The following is a 19,134-nucleotide window of genomic DNA, read 5'->3' as shown; positions in this document are numbered from 1 at the left end:
TCCAAGCACAGGAAAGGGATGACTCAGCACTCAAGTCTCCCTCGTGCTGTAAACTGGTTTAGACCAGTCAGGGAGATTAATCATTAACCTGGCCTGAGTCGGAAAGGAAAATATTCCACTACCCACAATCCACTACAGCCAGTTTCTCTCTGGGACTGACACACTGCCTCCTGTGAAAATAGCACATCCTCTGTTCCCCTTCTGGAGATGCTCCCAGAGGCCTCTCTGGGGGCTTATAGCTCATTGGAAGAGCACCTGCTTTGTGTGCACCAAGTCTCCAGGCTCAATCTCCCATGAAGAGGTTTTCAGGAAACAGGTACTGAGAAAGATTTCCACCTGAGCTCACTGCCCCCCATCAGCACTCTGTGCAACAGACCAGTGGTCTGGGGCAGGGTCCAGCAGCGTCCTGTGCCCCTGGGCCAACCTCTGCTCCAGCCCTACCAGTCTCTTACTTGTTGTGCATGTAGGCTGCACGCTGGTAACTGTCTTTCCAAGATGACATACATGCGATGCAGCCCTGGAGAGTCTGCCGGCTGGAATTGATGTAGCCCTCAAACAGCCGGTCCAGGGAGATGTCTTTGCAGCACATCTGGATAATTTTGTTGCTCATCTGTGGAGAAGTTAGGAGAGGTCACCTCAAATGTGCTTGAGCCTGTCCTTTGGTCAGACCAAAACAATATTGTCTACTGGCTTGGGACCAAAGAACCATCTTCTCCTCTAGGAAGATGTCCAGCACTGTAGGTCTGCTTTGGAGGTTCTCCTCCAGGCAACCCTGCCTTCAGAGGTTAGGTGGGGGTGACTGAGGAGGGGGTCTTTTTCAACAGCGGTAACCTCCCCAAGAAGGTTCAGTTGGCACCAATCTTTTTATCATGGTGGTAAGAGATCAAGACCTTTCTATTCTCTGAGACTTCAAGCAGGCAGGTGGGGACTTCTGTTTCTATTGCCTGGTTCCTCCACTCTAGGTGAATTTAGGCCAGTGCTTTTGCTGCTGTTGGGTTTGTGTATTGAACTGGGAGTGTCTCAATTATTGTTGTTTTATGCTGAATTTGTAAACTGGGTGTTTTTGCAGGGCTGATACCATATTAAGAAAAAAATCTTGTTAATCAAATTAGTTTTAACTGATTGGTTAAATCTGCACATTTTTGCATATGATGAAAACAATAATCTTGAAGAAAAAAGCATACTTGCTGACATACTGAGGAAAAGTACTCCCATTGAAATTAAAAGGACAAGTTAACTTACCCTGTTAATTTAAATGGGACTACTTTGAGTAATTTCCTTCAGTATGTCAGCCACTGTCTTTACTTTTTAGATGGTGTGCATATCTGTCACAACAGGCTCCACCTTAATTTCCCTCCTGTGTGAAAGTGAAACAGGAACGGCTCTTCCAGGATGGCATCAGTCCCCTACTGGCACTGCGCGATGATACAAGTATCTGCTGTTGCAGGTGCCTTCTGCAAAGAGCCACTCCTTCCTGTGTGAGAGGGAAGAGGGAATGCCTCTTCCAAGATCATAGGGTAATTCACACGCAAGGATTAGACTTGTTCACACAATCAAGAATAGTTTCTCCTACCCTAGTTTGGGAGCTGTGTGCGCTTCTGATATTTGATCATCTGTCAGTTAAGGTCAGAAGCACCATTCCAGATTATATGTTAAGCAGCAGCTGGGGCAGAGGACTTTCTCTCCTACCCCATTCAGCAACTGGGTACAGCTGCTGGGGAGGAGGGGGCCTTTTGACCCAGCTGCTGCTAAGCATGCCATCACAAATAGTGCCTCCAGCCTTATTTTGTACTGACAATCAAAACTAGGGTAGGAGAAGCTATTCTTGATTGTGTGAACAAGACTAATCCCTGCCATTTGCAGTTTTTATAACGAAGTACTTGTATTAAAAAATAATTAACCTTTTTTAAAAAGCAAAATGTATTACCCAATTAATCAAGAATGCCATTTTAGTCGGTTTTAATCTGTTCATCTAACCAACCAATAGTTGCAGTCTTGTTATTTTGCAACAAAAAGCAGTAATGAAATAACTTAAAGTAAAACAGTCTAGACAACAGAGAAGCACATCCCCCCACCTTTCGGAAGAGTGCCGTGATTCTCTCACGAGTGTTGTAATATGGGGAGTTGACCCACAAAATACGAACAAGGCTGATGAGATGAGGCAGCTTCTCAGGGATGTCTTTAGGTCGTAACGTGGCCAGCTCCTGGAATGGCTCTTTCAGGATGGAGAGGAAGTGGAGGTTGGACTGAGCCTGCTCCGACCCATCCTGCAAAGCAATGGCAAGGAGGGATAAGCCATGTCACCCAACCTGGAACTGAAGACAGACCAGGCCCCCATGTGGGCTCAGCTCTTTAACCAACCTCCTACTGAACCCTTCCCAAAAAGATGTTACAATTTCCCCCAACAGTGTAGAGCAGGGCTGCTCAACTTCAGCCTTCCTGCAGATGTTGGCCTACAATTCCCATAATCCTTGACTATTGGCCACTGTAACTGGGGATTACTGGAGTTGTAGTCCAAAAATTGCTGGGTGGGGGGCTTATGTTGAGCAGGCTTGGTCTAGAGCAAAGGTTCCCAGCGCTTGGGTTTCCCCAACTGTTGTCAGACTACAATTCTCATCACCTCCAGCCACAATGGCCAAAGTTGGGCGTTGTAGTCCAGAAAAGACTGAGGACCCAAGTCTGGGGACCATTGATCTAGAGTGTCTACTGAAAATCTCTTGCCTGTGGTGACTCTCTCCCTATTCCAGTCAAACATGCCCACCTGGATCTGTTTGGAGAGTCGCTGGAATGGCGTCACGTACGAAGACTTGGAGAGAGACAGGATGGTCTCAAAATGCTTCACACCCTGTTTGCATAGCTGCTTGCTGATTTCGGAAAGATCCGTGCAACGGTTCCTCCAGAATTCGATCTCTTCCAGCGGGCCAGAGCTCTCTCTGCTCTCTACAGCCTCTTGGGCTCTCAGCACCTCCTTAATTTGCCGGGTCCAATGAATCACAGAAGCTGGAACAACAACATTACAGGGCCTGTGACCTTTCACTCATGGATCGGCCTTGCTGCTGGGTGAAGGTTCCTGGCAGATTTTAATGGTGAAGTGATCACCCAGTATGTTGAGAAAGAGGACAGGAGAGCAGGATCTAGTGCAAAGTTGATCAGTTAAGCTGTGGGGCATGCCATCACTCCAAGGCATGAACTGTGTTCCTGACTAGCTGATTGATGCTAGCCAATAAAGTTATAAACTGGCTTATGTCAACTATGAATCACAGAGTTACACCATCAGAAGAAGCCAGATCATATTCTAGAGTCTCAGGCCATATTCAAACAGAAATACTTACTCTTAAGGCACTTCAACCCTTGTAACGTTCTCAAAGGAGTTAACACGGGGAGTACCCCAATGCACATGTCCGTTAACAGAGCAGGGCCTGCTCCATTTCTTCCTAGAGTACTCGCCCTGCCCAGTAAAGAAAGAAGCTTGTTCTCACGACCTACCCAGCTTTGGGAGCTGTGTGCGCTTCCAATTTTTGATCGTCTGTGAATAAAAATACGGGGGGGGGAGGCGGAAGGGGCCGCGTGGGAGCCCTGTGCTGAGTAGGACAGCACCACCCTGCCCAGCACTTATACCCAGCATACTATTTTTATTTATTTATTCATTCATTAATTCAATTTTTATACTGCCCTTCCAGAAAGGCTCAGGGCGGTTTTGTTTTATTATAAATTATACTATGCTACACTATGCTATTACCAAGGCGCCTTTGGCCATCTGCCACCCAACCACCTTCCCCTCCTGCAACCTCGCTTTCCACTCACACACGGCCAGACATCGGGAGCACACCCAGCTCCTGAACCTGGGCTCAACACTTGTCCTACCCAAACTACGCTCCTGATCGCCAGCCTACAGCTTACTTCCTCTCTTGAAAGGAGGAGAGAACTCTGGGAAACCATCATACAACTTGACCAAAGGCAACCCTCTTGGGCAGAAAAATGTCTTGGGCCACCACACGACCCGTACAGATCTCAGGCCTCTGGGAGTCCCTCATGCCATTTGCCTTTGTCCAGGTGAACACAGAGTGTTTGGGACTATTGGCGCATTCATGTCTGAGCACCGCGTTGCTCTCCTGTACATCAGGACACAAAGGAAAGTGGAACACAGCAGCAAGTCCTTTGTCCCAGCAATTCTATATGCAAGGCACTGCAGCTTGCTGAACGCCTCGTCATCCCTGCTCTTTAAAATGAGACTTGGGTTGCTGTGGCTGGGCTGGTGCAGAAATTACCTTCTACTTTGTGGTCTGTTGTCTGATGGATCCCAAATGCATCGCATCCAAGTGCATTCTGAGGGGAAGCCAAGAGGAGGAGAGCCTGCGTGTCTGAATGGCCAAGAGGAGCACCTTGCACTCCAAAAAGAGGGAGGGGCCGTCAGTGCCAGAGGCACCGTCACCCCCCAAAAAGGAGATCCCCCCAAAAGAGCAGCCTGGCACCAGCCGGGGGGAAAGCTGGGGATGAGTGAAGCTCACCAAGTTGGCTGCCTCCCCCTGCTCTCAGAATGGAAGTGGCTAATAGCTGCCGAGCAGCCATCTAGGAAGAGTTAGTATCGCAGCGTGGAAGCTGCAGCCTCTGTGCCAAATTGCAGGGGTAAGACAATCACGCAGCCCAGGGATTAGAATAGCCAAGTATCTCTAAGTGCTTGATAACAGCTGAGGTTTTAGTCACACAAGAGACGACCCCCGAGGTAGCCAATTGGATGCTTAACCCAAGCCGGCATTGCCATGCAAAAGATCCAGCCATGGGGAGATTTTCAAAGCGCACAGCACATCACAGGCCACTCATTATGGGACAATCATGTGGTCTGCAAATCCTCCATCTGCGTTTGGCAGTGGGGGCGTTTCTTCACCAGCTTTTTCAATTTTTAAAACAGGGCATGTCTCACCTTATTTTTGAGTGGGGGGGAATGCACAGACACAGATTCAGATATCAAGTGGCATACATGCCAAGGAGGTCATATCTCTTCATGCTGCTAAATGTGCAGAACTGATGTATTTGTATAAAACCCACAAAAGTGAGGACAGGAAAGAGAAGAACTCTCTGGATCTTATTTCCCCTCCCCGCAACTCTACCCCCTTCTAGAACAAGCACGGCCCGTACTGAAGAAAAGTTATTTCATCCAGAGAATGGGTCAATTAATCCCTGTTGTAGTTAAGCAAGGTTCATTCTCCCTTATGGAACACTGCAAGCAAGACGGGATGAAGAAAGCGCTGGTGCTCACAGATCCAAGGAAACCAACAGCAGATGGCAAGAAGCTCTGGGCTGCTCCACATGCTGCATAGCAGCAAAGATGTGTTGGCGATCCTGTACACATCCTTGCATGGGGGAGCCACAACCCGGCCCCAGTTGCCCGGAGTAGGCATCCATATGATGCCAGGGATTAAAATATACACATACACACACTTACGTCAGGTGCACAGGGAAATGTTTCACAGGTACACTATAGTATATAGGGCAACTGGGGCCGGGTTGTGGCTGGGTTAGAGCAGCAGGAGGGCCACAAAGGCAAGCAAGGCCCAGGAGTGGGCCTCCCCCAGTGGGCTCCTGCCACCATCTGCCTGAGGAAGAAAAGGACAGACTAACCCCTAGCCAGTCACACCCTGGCCCAGACTTGGCTTGATTATCCCTAATAGAGACACGCACGCTGCATAATTCAGTCAACATCTTCTTCCCCTTGTCCGCAGCAAGACATTCAATTGAATTTGCGCAGGGCGGAACAAATGAGCTGCCACTCCGGATTGGACTGGTGATTTCTCTCACCCACATTTCCGCCTGCAGGGCAGTCAAAGAACCAGAGTCCCCTGGGAGGCCAGCAAGGGAGAGGCGGCTGTAGCCATTATGTGCTGTACTGAGCTAGGCCAAGCCCCCTGGGCCAAGCCACACACAGACACGGCAGGGCAGGCCTGTGGCTTTGGACGGGGCTATGCCCCCCCCACACACACAGCAGGCCTGTGTGGTAGCTCAGAGGGCAAAGGAGTGTGTTGGTGGGTGGGGATGCTGAGCCGCCCTCCTGCTTTTGCCCCAAGCAGCCATCCACCCCCTGCACCATCCCTTCTCTCCAAGCAGGGCTCGTTCCTGGAGCTTTCTGGGGCAGAAATTCCCACAGAGGGATGGACTGCAGGGACAGGGAGAAGCAGCAGGTGGGCAAGCAGCAGGTGGGCATCCCCCCTGCCCTTGACATTGCACACCCACCTCCCTGCTTTACACACAGTAGTGGCAGCAGACCCATATTTAACTTCAACTTTATTGTTATTACAGTCAATGGCCTCTCATTACAACAGAACCACACAGAAAACTATACATCTCGTCACATCAGTAGCATCAATAGAAACTACAATAGGAACAATACAGTAAAAACTACAGTATCGTGCATAAGAAAGTTTCAAATAAATAAAATCTGTTCACCCTCCTAATGTGCTATGCCCACATCTGCCCTCTCAACATTTCTTCTGCAAAGTTTACTTGCAATGCAAAGGACCCACATTTAAAGGAATGGCTGAGCCACAGCCTGGCCCTGAGCTTGCGATGGATTGAGTCCACTGTCTCTCCAGCTCAGAGACCTCTAGCAGCAGGGCTTTGAGAGGCCCGGTTCCACCTCCAAGGGGGACTCTGCTTTAGAGCAGAGCAGGTTCCCAACCTTGGGGCCCCAGATGTTGTTGCACTACAACTCCCATCATCACCCCAAGTTATGACAGTGCCCACTCCAGCAACATCTGGGGGCCCAAGGTTGGGAACCCCTGCCTGCCTCAGAGGGTATGTGGTAGGAAAGGAAGCTGGTGAGGCCCACCAGGAATTTCACCCTGCCAAGCAGACTCAGAGGCTAAAAGAAGTTCCTGGCCGGGGGAGGTGGGGGAAGAATAAAGAAAAGCGGAGGGTTTCTCTGCCTACTAGGCTCTCCCCCGGAGGCAAATGAGGAGGCCAGAGCCACAGGGCCAGGCCCTTCCCTTTAGGCACAGAAAGGGGCTCTCACAAGAAGTGGCAAGCCAAGGGCAGAAGAGCTCTCTCAAAGAATGCCCTGGGGGCTTGGGAGGGGTAATGGAACCCTTCAAAAGAGCAAGGAGAAGAAACACCACCTGTGAAGAGTGACTATTCCCTGTCCAGCCACCGCCTAGCAGAACTGAACGGTCTCCCTCCTACTCCTTTCCAACTGCCCGCAAGCCAAAGCTCTGCTCGGATGCCACTGCCTGCTCAGGCCAAGGGAGGCCCATGAATGGGCAGCAGCTTCTTCCTGGGATTGTGGCAGGCCAGAGGGGAGAAAGAGGCAGCCTCCAGCAAAGGGAGGGCACGAGCTCCTCGGGTCTCAAGCAACCACGCTCTGAGGCCTTCAGGGTACCATCGCAGACTCTGGAACAGCAAGCAGTCCCCCGAGGACAAGACCCTGCTTGCTGGACAAGGGTTTCCAAGGGTGGCTCTGGGTCCCTTCAAGCTCAGGTCTCCAGAGAAGGCCACTGGGGCTGGGGGTGAGGGGAGCCATTGCTCAAAAACAGCTGGGGATCCCAGCCAGGGAACCTTTGACAACAGAGGGCCAAAGGGTCCGCTTCCCCAAAGAGAAGTGCCGGGGCTGGCTTGACTCGCCTCTCGCCCTCTGTCAGGCTCTGTCAGGTCCAGGAGTCACCCAAGTGGGCTCAAAGCAGGTGTGAGGAGTCGCGCTCCAGAGTGCTAAGTGAGGACCAGAGGGGCCAGAGGCAGGTTCATAGTCACAGCCAGTCTGGGCAGGCGCCAGATCAGCAATCCGGGAAAGGGAAGTGGTGACCTCACACCAAAGGCAAGTAGCTTAGACTGAGGTGCCAGCTCAGAAGCCAGGGTTTGAGAGGGCCTGCTGGGCCAGGATGGGCCTGAAATCCCCGTCGGCTGGTACTGCACCCTAGGCCTCGGCTTAAGGCACACAGCCCCTGGTGCATTCCATCCTCCGACCTGGAGGCCTTTCTCTCCAACACGGGGGGTGGCTTGCGCTTATCCAGTGGCGATGCCCTCCGCCCTCTGACACTTGTATCCATGCCTCCTGAGTTTTCAGGCTCAGCCCTGGTACTGAACACAGGCTCCAGGGGACCAAGCCTTGATGTGTGCACACTCCTGCTCAGCACTGCAGAGGGCCTGACTCACAGCAGGAATTACAACCACGTGCTGTCCTGACTGCTAGGACCAGGGCCAGAGTTGTTGCGGCTCCCTGCCCCCCACCCACCCACACCACCATTCTTATTTCTTGAGGTGTGTATGCCGCACATGAGGCTTCCCACCAACCCAACTCCATTCCTTCAAAATAAAGTAAAATAATAAATAATAATAATAATAATAGCAGCAACAGAATCTATAATAGACCCAAGGAGGAGAGGAAATGCTGGCAAGCAAGATGAAGGATGGCTCACCTCCACCATCTCACAACTTAGCTGCTGGTCACAAGACAGCAAAGCGGGGCACAGACGTGTGTGCAGGACAGGGGAGGGGATGTCATGCAGGTGGATCAAATGATGCCTGGGCGCTTTACAAATTGCGCACTACAACAGTGTCACAACATGTCCGCTAAGTGCGCTTCTGTACTGCCTGTGTTTCGGCATCACAGTCAGCAAGGTGTCGGTCACACTTCCGATGCTTTGTTTCGGATTTTACCCTTGTGTTTTAGTCCTACAATGTTGCATGTGCATCGCAAAAAAATAGCTGCATTTTCCCAATGTAGGAGGGTTGTGCAAGCCATTTACGTTTTCAAAACGATCCTGCCAAGCTGAAGCATTTTACTGCAGAACAGTGTGTAATCTGGAAAGTGCCTTGGTGGACAGAAAATGGGCGAAGTTCTCCGCGCAACCTCTCTCCACACACAGCACACAAAGTCACTTGGTGAAAATGATGGGCAGGAGAGTCAGGACAGACAACATGTTCCCTCTTCACACAGCACAAAATTAATTTAAGGACTCCACTGCCACAAGGTGTGGAGATGGCTACTGGCTTAGATGGCCTTAAAAGGGGATTAGGTGGTGGAGGAGGAGGAGGAGGAGGAGGAGAGGTCTATCCATGGCTGTTAGTCACGATGGCTATGTGGAGCTTCCATGTTCAGAGGTAGTATATTTCTGACTACCAGTTGCTGGGGAGCGCGAGTAGCAGAGGGCAATTGCCTCCATGCCCCGCTTGTGGATTCCCCAGAGGCATCTGGCTGTCTACCATAGGAAACAGGATGTTGGACTTGTTAGAAACAGGATGTGATCCAGCAAGGGTCGCCTTCTACAGGGAGGAGGTTCACAGAGTGAAGAGGATTACAATTTGCAGAAAGAGCCAAGGCTGAGGACCCCCCATGACGAGAGCGAGGAACGAAGCAAGGCTGAGTATCCTTTCCTGGAGCGTTAGCAGGACGAAAAGAACTGGGTGGGGTTACCATCCGGCTCCTTTTATAGCTTTATAATTAGCATACGTCCTGCCCTGGAGCGAGCATGGGATGATAACCCAGGGAGTTGTCCTCACACGGCAGCCGAGAAGTACCGTTGTCGTCTCCTCCTCCTCCTCCACCTCCCCCCTGATTATTGCCCACCACCACATACATACCCTCTGCCTGCCCAAGATGCCTCCCAGACCCACCAAAGCGAAACGAGCACTCTTTGCAATCACATCGCAGGAGCTTGTGCACTGAACCCAGGATCAAGGAAAGCTCAGCTCCCGTTTGGAAAGACCAAGCCCCTGGCTCTCCGGGATGGGAAGGGGGAAAGCACGCAAACAGCTTAACCCGCTACCCAGACACTAATCAGTGGAGAGCTTCACATCTGTCCTGTCAGAGGTGAAAGGATCCTCGGCACCCAGAAGGGTCCCAACGGGGCCTGCAGTGGGGAGAAGGGCAGCCGGATTCCTCCCCTGGGCATCCCGCCTCTCCTGCACACCCAGTAGCCCGCCTCTTCCCAGGGCTCCTCAACTCTGTCTCTCTCCCTCCAGCTGCACACCTTCCCCCAGTCCTTGGCAAAATATTTGAAAAGCTGTGAAGGCTCAAATAATGCAGAAAATCATTCCAATGCAGTTGTTTGCTCCTTTTGCACACCTTATTCTGTGTGTGGTGTGGCATTTTGATGGGGGCGGGGGGGGGGAGGAGAGCATTTCACCAAGAGGCAAGCTGCGAAGGGAGGCAAGGTGGAAGGCTGAGGAGAGGCCTCGCCTGCCCTGCATCTGATTTCCTCACAGAACGCCTGCAGCAGAACTAATAACCCCACAACGGGATCCTGCACACGCTCACGGCCTGACAAACCATCTCTCCATGATTGGGAATGATGGATGCAGCTCATATGCTGCCAGGGTTAATTCACTTACAGGCCGAGCGCGGCTGCTCCCCTCACCAGGCTCCCGGTCAAGCGCTCCCCTCCCCATCAGCTCTTCTCCCAGTATGCTGATCTCGTTACCCCACTTCTCCCCACCTCCCAGGCCAGGTCCCCAGATATCAGCCACCACTCACTCTCCAGCCGCTGGACCAGGGCTTTGTCCTTGACGGCCACCTCCGGCTTGATGCTCAGCGCCTCCATTGGGATGTAGAGGACGGTCCGGCCCCTCATTTTGGAGCGGGTGTCTGGAGGAGGACAAAGAAGAATCTGGTCAAGGTGAGAAATCAGAAAATGGCTACCTAGTGGCTTATGGTCGCCAAGCCCTGGGGGAAGGGAAGGCCCTCCTGTGACCCTGACTAGGAAGGAGGGAAGGAAGTGCCCTCCCAGAAAGCACAGAGCAAGAAAGATTGCTCATGGCCTTTCACGCGGGCTGCAGTTCTCATCCCTTACCACCTGAAACCCACACACACCCATCTCGCCCCAAACCTGTGGCCAAAAGGGCACAGACCGTGTGAGAACACAATTATTCCATTCACACGTTTAAGCAAATGTGCTTAGCTTTTCTAATGCTTTCCAGGCATATATGATACTGAGAAAGATCATTCTGATGTGGATGCTTATGAATGACAGGAGGAGACAGAAGCATCAAGGGCAAAGCAAGGAAACCCAGTTCAGAGATACTAAGCATACCGATATATAGAAATTGGCAAAAAGCTCACTGTTGCCCATCTGTCAGCAAGTTGTTCTGCAGCCACACTGGCTGTGCTGCTATGATGTCAGAGAATGGCAAGCAATATTTTGTCTGCTCAAAGGAAAGGTATCAGCAATAGGATACTGATACAGCGTGCAACTTCTCTGAGGGAAGTGAAGAGTCAGGCTAGTAGGCTAAGGAATTGTGGGCCAAGAAACACGGACGACATGCATCAGTACTGCACACATTGCTCAGTATTGAATTCCACAGATCGGTTTGAACAGCATTACATCTTTGGAGGCAGGTCTTGGTATGTAGTGAGCTGGTTAATCGAGGCCGACATAAAAGTGAGACATGGCATGAAGGAGGGCAGAGACTCACCTGTGAGAGAGGTCATGAAGTGGTAAACTTCTAGGAAAAACTCATTCTTTATGCTTTCAGGCCAGGTCGACTTGCGAAACAGTCGAGGGAGGTAGACTGCATTGAGGACACGCATCAGGGAGTCGATGTAGGGCCTCCGGACGGTGCCAAACTGTACCACCTCATGGAAATTCTCTTCTAAGATGTCCACATTCTCTTTGCGGATGAAATACGTGAGCTGCTTTTGCTCCTGCAGGACAATGCTGGCATCAGAGGCAGAAGCCAAGTCTGGTGCACCCCCCACCCCACCCCACCCCACAAGATGAGAACGGAGCATCTGCACTGCCCTACAGCTAACAATGGGTCTTTCCAGGATCCAGAACTGGACCCCAAGAGTGACTGCTAAAGCACCACAAGCACCAAGCTGTGCCACACCCGTGAAGCACCCTCAGAAACTTGCTCCAGGGTAAGCAAAACACCTGCCGAGGACAGTCTGGAGTGGGTGGGGCAGGGACTGTATCGTCAACAACATGATTTCTACTACAGCACCATCTGCAGCATGATGCTATACAAAGCATGAGAAGATAGGTCCCTGCCCCAAGGTGCCAGCAAGGGAAACAACAGACAAACAGGAGGGAAGCACAAGCCAAGATAAACTAGGGAAGGATACATGATTATTTGACTGACATGTACTACTTGGGCTAATTTGCAACAGAAAATAAAGACTAGGGAGTTGAGGCAAAGGTTTCATGGAAAAGCTGAGTTGTTAGTGTGGGGTGGAGGGAGATGGTTTTTAATTAAGAACTGGGCTCTCCCATTGCATTAGGGAGGAGACGTCTACTCCTACCTTTGAAGCTGAAGGGCAAAGAGATTGCCCATGTCAGCAAAAAGGCAGAAATGTCTTATGCCCTATGCATGCAAACACCTGTGGCAATGGCAAACTGTGGCACACAGTCAAAACAATCAAAGGGCTACCACTGAGGTATCAGGCCAGAAAGGGAGGGAAAGCCCACCCCACCCCCCCACCCCCGCGCAACTAGATCTAGTACAAGAGGATTAGACCAGGGTTCTCAACCTTGGGTCTACAGATACTGTTGGACTGCCACATCCATCATGCCCTACCACAACAAAAGAACATTGTGTTTGGGGATGATGGGAGTTGTAGTCCAGCAGCATCTGGGGACTCAAGGTTGAGAACCTATGGATTTGTCTAATCCAGGAGGAGGAGAGACCTATCAGTGGCTAATCCCTATGGCTGCATGGATCCACCAGTTTCAGAGACTGTCTGCCTCTGAACCCCAGTTGCTAGAGGGACAACAACAGGAGAGGATTCTCGCTGTCAAGCCCTGCTTGCGAGCTTCCCAGAGGTGTCTGGATGGCCAGTGTGAGGAGGATACTGGAAGGGATAGACTGTTAGTCTGATCCAGCAGGGCTCTTGGTACGTTCTTGAGGAAGGCAAAGCCTTTCTTGTTGTTACTATTTTAAAATGGAGGAGCCTTCATGGGGTCAAGGACATGCCAACAACCCCACCTGATGTGGCATGAGCAGCTCCACTTTCAAGCCAGCAAAGTCGTCAATGTAGAACACCAGTATCTGCTTGGTGACGTCCTTCAAGAAGAGGTCCATCGTGGCCTCGTGCTCCTCTGTCCACATCTCGTCCCTGAGGCCGCTCAGCACTACCCGGCTTCGGATGCAGGGTTTCTGGACACAGAGGGAAAGAGATTACCCTTTTGGCAGAGCGCAGGCGAGCGCACGCGAGAGAGAGAGAGTATGTGAAAGGATATGAAGTCTACAGAGGGAGTCAGCATGTAGTTGCATGGCCTCCTACCTTCCTACATGCAGAGGAATTGGCCAGGAAACCACACAGACACCTGGTCTTGCGTCCTGTTCCATGGCACACGGCCAAGCCTCATACCTGTCGGAGATGCACCTCCTGAAGGCATCGACACAACATTAGAACCAGGAGTCATCTCATGAAAAAAATTCAGGACCAACAAAAGGAAGTACTTTTTCACACAGCGCATAATTAACCTATGGGATTCTCTGCCACAGGATGTGGTGATGACCACTAGCTTGGAAGGCTTTAAAAGGGGCTTAGACAAATTCATGGAAGACAGATTCATCAATGGCTATTAGTCTGAGTAGCCTATAGCCACTCAGACTCTTAAATACCAGTTGCAGGGGAGTAACAGCAGGAGGGCCTGCCCTCGCCTCTTGCCTATGGCCTTCTCAGAGGCATCAGGTAGGCCACTATTTGAAACAAGATGCTGGACTAGATAGGCCTTGGGCCTGGTCCAGCAGGGCTGTTATGTACTATTAAAACTTTAAGTGGCTTGGGACTTCCTCACATGTGTACCACACCCCGTGCATTCAGCATCTGAAATCCTGTTCTCCGTTTCTTTGCTGAGCCGAGGTGGGTGCCAATGAGAAGCAGGGCCTTTCCGACAGTGGCACCGGCTCAACAGAATGCCCTGCCCAGGAAGGATCTCCCAGTCCCAACCCAAAGCGCTTTTAGATGCCTGGCAAAAACCTGGCTTTTATGAAAGGGCATTTGGGACTGACTGATGGCCTCATTCGCTGGCCTTCCCCACTGCTGAAATAGGGCTATGCCCCTTTTGCATCAATTGTTGTTTCAATGGGGTCTGCCTGTTTTTTGTAGTTTGCGGTGGTTTGTTTGCTTTATTGCTTGATAATGGTGTCAATAAAGAATGTTGTTGTTAGCAGCTTTGAGCAGGATACACATGGTTAGAACAATTTTTTAAAAACCATCAGACAGTGGCTGGAGGATGTGTAGAGCAGCCCCTTTCTCAGCCTTCAGCAACATTGGAAGAGGGGGCAGCCAGGGGGCAAACTGGTCTCCCCACAGGCCCCTAAGCCAGATGCCCCTTCGTAGCCCGGCTGGACACTCCACCAACCAAGCCCCACCATCATGTGAATGGAAACTGGAGAGTACAAGGGCCAATTCCCAGTCCTCTTGCATCTCCCTTGTTCTGTCGGAGGCCCACAAGGTGGCCCAAGGAGAGAGAGGGAAGAAGGTTGACTTGCGAAGATGACTGAAAGACAGTCACTCAGGTAAGCTGAGCTGTCAAAGCAGGGCAGTCCCTGGCCGAGGAAGAGGGAAAGACCGGGGGAAAGACAATCAAGGGCAGGAACTGATAAAATAATAAAATTAAATATAAAATTTTAAAAAGGGCAGGAACTGGAAAGAATGAACAGGAGAAAACAGGGAGCCGGGCAGTAGCCACTCCCTGGGCTTGGAAAGTGAGAGTGTATGTTTCCCCCCCAAAAAAACATATTAAGACTTTTTCTCATTCCCAAGAGCTTCTAAAAGAAAACCTGGGAAATCAAGATCAAATTAACATAACATCTGGCATGGAAGTGCAAAGCCAGATGTTCCCGGCCGTAATGCGACAAAATTGTGTTACATTCCATGCAGGCAATCTCCCACTTTCTGTTCTTTCCCTTCGGCGTTTCTATCAGAGGAGGCCAAAGGGCCTCAGAAGGGCTGGTCCTGGGTCAGAACGAAAGCACAGCCTTCCAGAAAGGCATCTGCTCCGCCTCTGTGTAACGGCTGGGCAAGTAGAGCATGGATTTGCATTCAATGCAGGACCCAGCATCAGAACCTCTTGCAACCACCTAGGAGATGCAGAAAAGCTTCAAAGCTGGAGAGGTGGATTTTCATGGGAACCTTTCATTCCCACACTGATTCAGCTGCCGTGGTGGTTTTCCAGCAGACATGTTCAAGTTCAGGTCGGAATGTTTGTCTGACCAAACAGTGGCACTCCAAGGAGCCTCTGAATTGTGCAAGATTTTATATGTTACCTGCTGCATGTTGAAAGAGAACAAGAGACAGGCAGGAGAAAGAGGCACCGGATGCAAGACTAGCTAGAGGTTCGACAGCAGTCAAGGCAGAGGGCAGAGAGCCATGCTTGCTCAGCAGTCTCTCGCCTGCCCAGGCTTGGGCTGTACTCTGCTCAGAGGGCATTCACAAGCTCACAGAGCAAGCTTCGTCGCAAAAGGAGAGCCAGATCTGTGGTGACAAGCACGGATTGCCCCTTTGCTAAGCAGGGTCTGCCTTGGTTTGCATTTGGATGGGAGACACCATGCGAGCACTGTCAGACCATTGTCTCGGGGGTTGGGGCCATGGCTGAGTGGGAGAGCCCCTGCTTGGCATGCAGAAGGCCCCAGGCTCAGTCCTTGGCGGCAGCATCTCCAAGCGGGGCTGAGGAATGTGCACCTGAAAGCCTGAAGAGCTGCTGGCAGTCACCGCAGACCATACTGAGCTGGACCGGCCAAGGGTCTGCCTAGAAGGCAGCTTCCGGTTTGCTGTGTCAGTGCCATCAGAAGAGGGGCCCTTGTCCTCCCTCGTGGGCCCAGCTCGCTGAAAGCTCCCTGCAGCTCCTCCTCTTGTGCCAGCCAGGTGCCAGCCTTCCTGTGGGCAAGGAGCTGATCTCCCAACATACCAAATCAATTTCTTGCTCCTCAGGGGTGAAAGGCGCAACATATTCGGCTATGATCTCTTCCTCAGCGTCCAGGGCTTCTGCAACGGCATCTGGGGGGGAGGGCAAAGGGGCAGAGGTCAGAGCTGCCACCCAGGACCCAGACACCTTTCAAGCAGCAGCAGGCTGGTGTCCTGAAGAGGCCAAAAAGATGCAGATGAACACCCAGACACAGACACCTCTTTCCAACATGCTCTTCCCTCTCACGGGCCTTTTTCCAATGAGGCAACTAATCAGAGTAACTTACAGCAGGGGAGAACCCCTGGCTCACAGAGACAGAAGGGTCCAAAGGCCAACTAGTCCACCCAGACATGCACTGCCTTGAGGAAGGCCCCCCCACACACACACACACACACAAGCCTCAGCACAGCATCACGGAGCAATTGCAGTGCAGAAGGCAGAGTGACTCATGGAAAAGAGTCAAGGAAACATACATCCAAACCCCACCCGGGGGTGCAGGAGGGGTGTTACTGACGACAACCCTTCCCTAGCCACTTTTTCATGGCAAACAGCCGCCCTGGGTGGCTGTGAGCAAAAGCCACCCATACAGTTAGCCAGCCCAAGGGGAACTGTATGAGGTCTAACTTCTTGGTGCCCCACATCTTGTCTTTGGCGGTTCTGGATATCCCAGAGAAGGGAACAGAGTGGAGGACATTAAATCATATGTGGTGGGGGTGGGGAGAGACCCTTAACTTCAAAGGGACATAAAGCAGGGGTCCTCAGCCTTGGGTCCTCAGAAGTTGGCTGAAGGCCACTGTAGGTGGGCATGATGGGTGTCAACAGTACAGGGGACTCGAGCAGTGTTCCCTGGAACAGGGATTCTTAGACGCTGATGACTACAACTCCCATAATCCCCAGCCCAAGTCCATTGCAGCTGAGGATGCTGGGAGTTGTAGCCAACAACACCTGGGAATTCCTATTCCAGGAAACACTGGCCTCAAGTTTGAGAACCTCGGCCATAAAGAAATTGGGTTGCATTCTGCTGTACCTAGTGCAAGAGACCTGGGCACAATTGCAGGTACACTGGGGGTGGTGGGGAGTTCCCACAGTCACTAAGGAAGAGGAATTCTTCTTGGGGCATTTTTGTTATCGTGGCTCTGGAGGTGTTGTTGCAGCTTCCCAACCACAGCGCAAGGTTTTTGAAATCCACTCGGCTGCAACAGCACCATGAAAAGAGGGTGAGACAGTTTGCTGCCTGCAAGCGGCTGGGCTGGGCTGGGCTGCCCAAGAGGCAGACTCTCCTGCCAAGTCACAGGAGGATGCCCAAGCCTCACATCAGAGCCCCTGCAAGCAGTCTGGCTTCTGTGGTCCGGCTCTCCTGGGAGAGCAAAGTGTGGCAGCTGCCACAGAATTCTCCCCAAAAGTTTTCCCGAAACAAGAAAGAGAAAAATCTTTCACTGTTTTGCCTAAAGCCTCCAAAGCCAGATGGGATCCTCCAAATAGCACTGACAGGGGCCTGAGGGCAGGGAGAGATCTTTTTTCCGCACAAGCACACAGTGTCTTCCCCTCCCCTCCCCAGAGCAGTCTCTGCAGCTCCACCCCTCCATTTCCATTGCTCCCCCCCACCTACCCACCCCCGCCACCTTCCAAAACCAATGAGACAAGCAGGAAAAAGGAGAGGCCTCCTTGCAAATGCAAGAGGAGGAGAGAATTCTTTCCACTCACCCCTGCAGGCACCACAAACTCTGCACTTATTGGGGGAGGGGGGTTGGGAGTGTGAGCTGCCAGTAGCTTGGTCTGCTTTAGAATGGCAGTGCCGGGGACCCTCCTGGGTGCTCAGGGCCACCACTTTAAAACCAGCACCCCTTGGTCTCCTTTAGCAAAGCAGAGAATGTCCAGGTGTTTGTAGATTTCACTCTTCCGTTAACGTCAGTAGTTTGCAAAGAGGAGTTGTGTAGGCAAAGGAGCCTTCTAGATGGCAGCACAGCTTCTGCTCCAGTTGCGGGCGGGAGGCACCAACTTCCATGTCAGGGCCTGAGGCCTCTGTGGGTGAAGCCAGTGTCAGGCCACCGTGCCACCCCCCTCCCCAACAATGCGCCCAGCTCTGCCACTTGGGCCTTGTCATCCTCAGAGAAAAACCCGGAAGCCAAGGGAGCCCCAGCAACTGGCCGTCCTAGGCAGCAGCCTCTGGTCACCTCGAGGCAAGCCCTCTTTTGAATCCACACAGAGCACGAGGCAGACAGCCTCCTCCTGCTGGTGCTTTGCAATCACGTCTCAGAGCTGTTTGAAACCTTGCTCTATTTGAATTTGCAGCTCAGAAACCCAGCAGGGTAGGCTCTCACCAAGCGTGGCGGCAATCTGCGCACCACACGCGCACACGCATGCACAAACAAGAATCCAACTAATGCTCTCCGGTTCTGCATTTCTCAGGGTGCTCAGAATAGGGAAGCCTCCACCAGAGAGCCATCCCAGGCAAGCCATGCCATGTCTGAATGAGCCCCAGCCCTCTGAACCCCGGCTCCAGAAGGGACACATCTGCACTCTGCTCCTGGCAGGAGCTGCTGTGCAGGCCAACACACCCGTCTTTTCAGCTCTGGGGAAGCATGGAAGATCGGGGGGCATGCCCCTGAACACCAACGGGAAGGGGCATCGCCCTCATTCCCCCACTTGCACGCTTCCCAGATGCACCTGGCTGGCCACTGTGTGAAGCAGGATGCTGGACTGGATGGGCCTTCCAGCTGAGATCCAGCAGGGCTGTTCTTAGGTTCTCATTGTGAGGGGTCTTTGGAGTGGCCCATCTCCACAATCACTGGCGTTGAGGGCAGGGGTTCTCACAATGGCCCTCAGGATCATGGGAGATGTAGTCCAACAGCAACTGAGGACTCGAGGCTGAGCATCCCTGCTTCAGGGGCTCAAGCTGTCCTTCTTCAGGGTTGCTCCCCCAGTCCAGAGTCTCTGGCGGTAAAATCCCTGGCGAGTGGGGTGGATGCATTCCCTCTCTGGCACACAAGCGCAGCAAGGCACGGACACGGAGGAGGTGCCAGGCAGCAGGCCACCTGCCATTCCACACAGAGTGGCCAGAGGGGGATACTCTGGACGGCAGACAACCTTCTGTAGGGCAATTATGTTGATACCTTAAGCAAGCGAACCATCAGCCCGTTGGCTTTTAAATTGGCGGGGAAGAGTCTACTGTGGAGTGTGGCGCAAGCAGTCAAGAGCCTTGAGCAATGAGTAAGAGCAGGGAGGGGGGCGCAGGCTCAGGAAGCAATCCTGGGCGTGAGGGCAGGGGGTTGCAAGCACACATGTTCATCCCCTGCGA

At 52.0% G+C, this 19,134-nt stretch overlaps 1 protein-coding gene across 6 annotated transcripts in view; it reads right to left on the bottom strand.

Annotated features, from left to right (window-relative positions):
- Positions 1-19,134, bottom strand: part of DNAH2 (dynein axonemal heavy chain 2) — a 158,803-nt gene that overhangs the window by 131,084 nt on the left and 8,585 nt on the right. For all 6 annotated transcript variants that reach the window (XM_053259994.1, XM_053259991.1, XM_053259993.1 and 3 more), the window contains exons 3-9: positions 15,840-15,928; positions 12,907-13,077; positions 11,398-11,626; positions 10,460-10,570; positions 2,762-3,000; positions 2,076-2,267; positions 453-610 (exon numbers count right to left, since the gene is read on the bottom strand). In XM_053259994.1, the coding sequence (XP_053115969.1) occupies positions 453-610; positions 2,076-2,267; positions 2,762-3,000; positions 10,460-10,570; positions 11,398-11,626; positions 12,907-13,077; positions 15,840-15,928 (1,189 nt within the window). The remainder of the gene's footprint in view (positions 1-452; positions 611-2,075; positions 2,268-2,761; positions 3,001-10,459; positions 10,571-11,397; positions 11,627-12,906; positions 13,078-15,839; positions 15,929-19,134) is intronic.

Source organism: Hemicordylus capensis, chromosome 6 (genome assembly GCF_027244095.1).
Source record: "Hemicordylus capensis ecotype Gifberg chromosome 6, rHemCap1.1.pri, whole genome shotgun sequence".
In the NCBI taxonomy this organism is placed as follows: Eukaryota; Metazoa; Chordata; class Lepidosauria; order Squamata; family Cordylidae; genus Hemicordylus; species Hemicordylus capensis.
The sequence above is the reverse complement of the archived record's forward strand: the minus strand, read 5'-3'. Positions and strand labels throughout refer to the sequence as shown.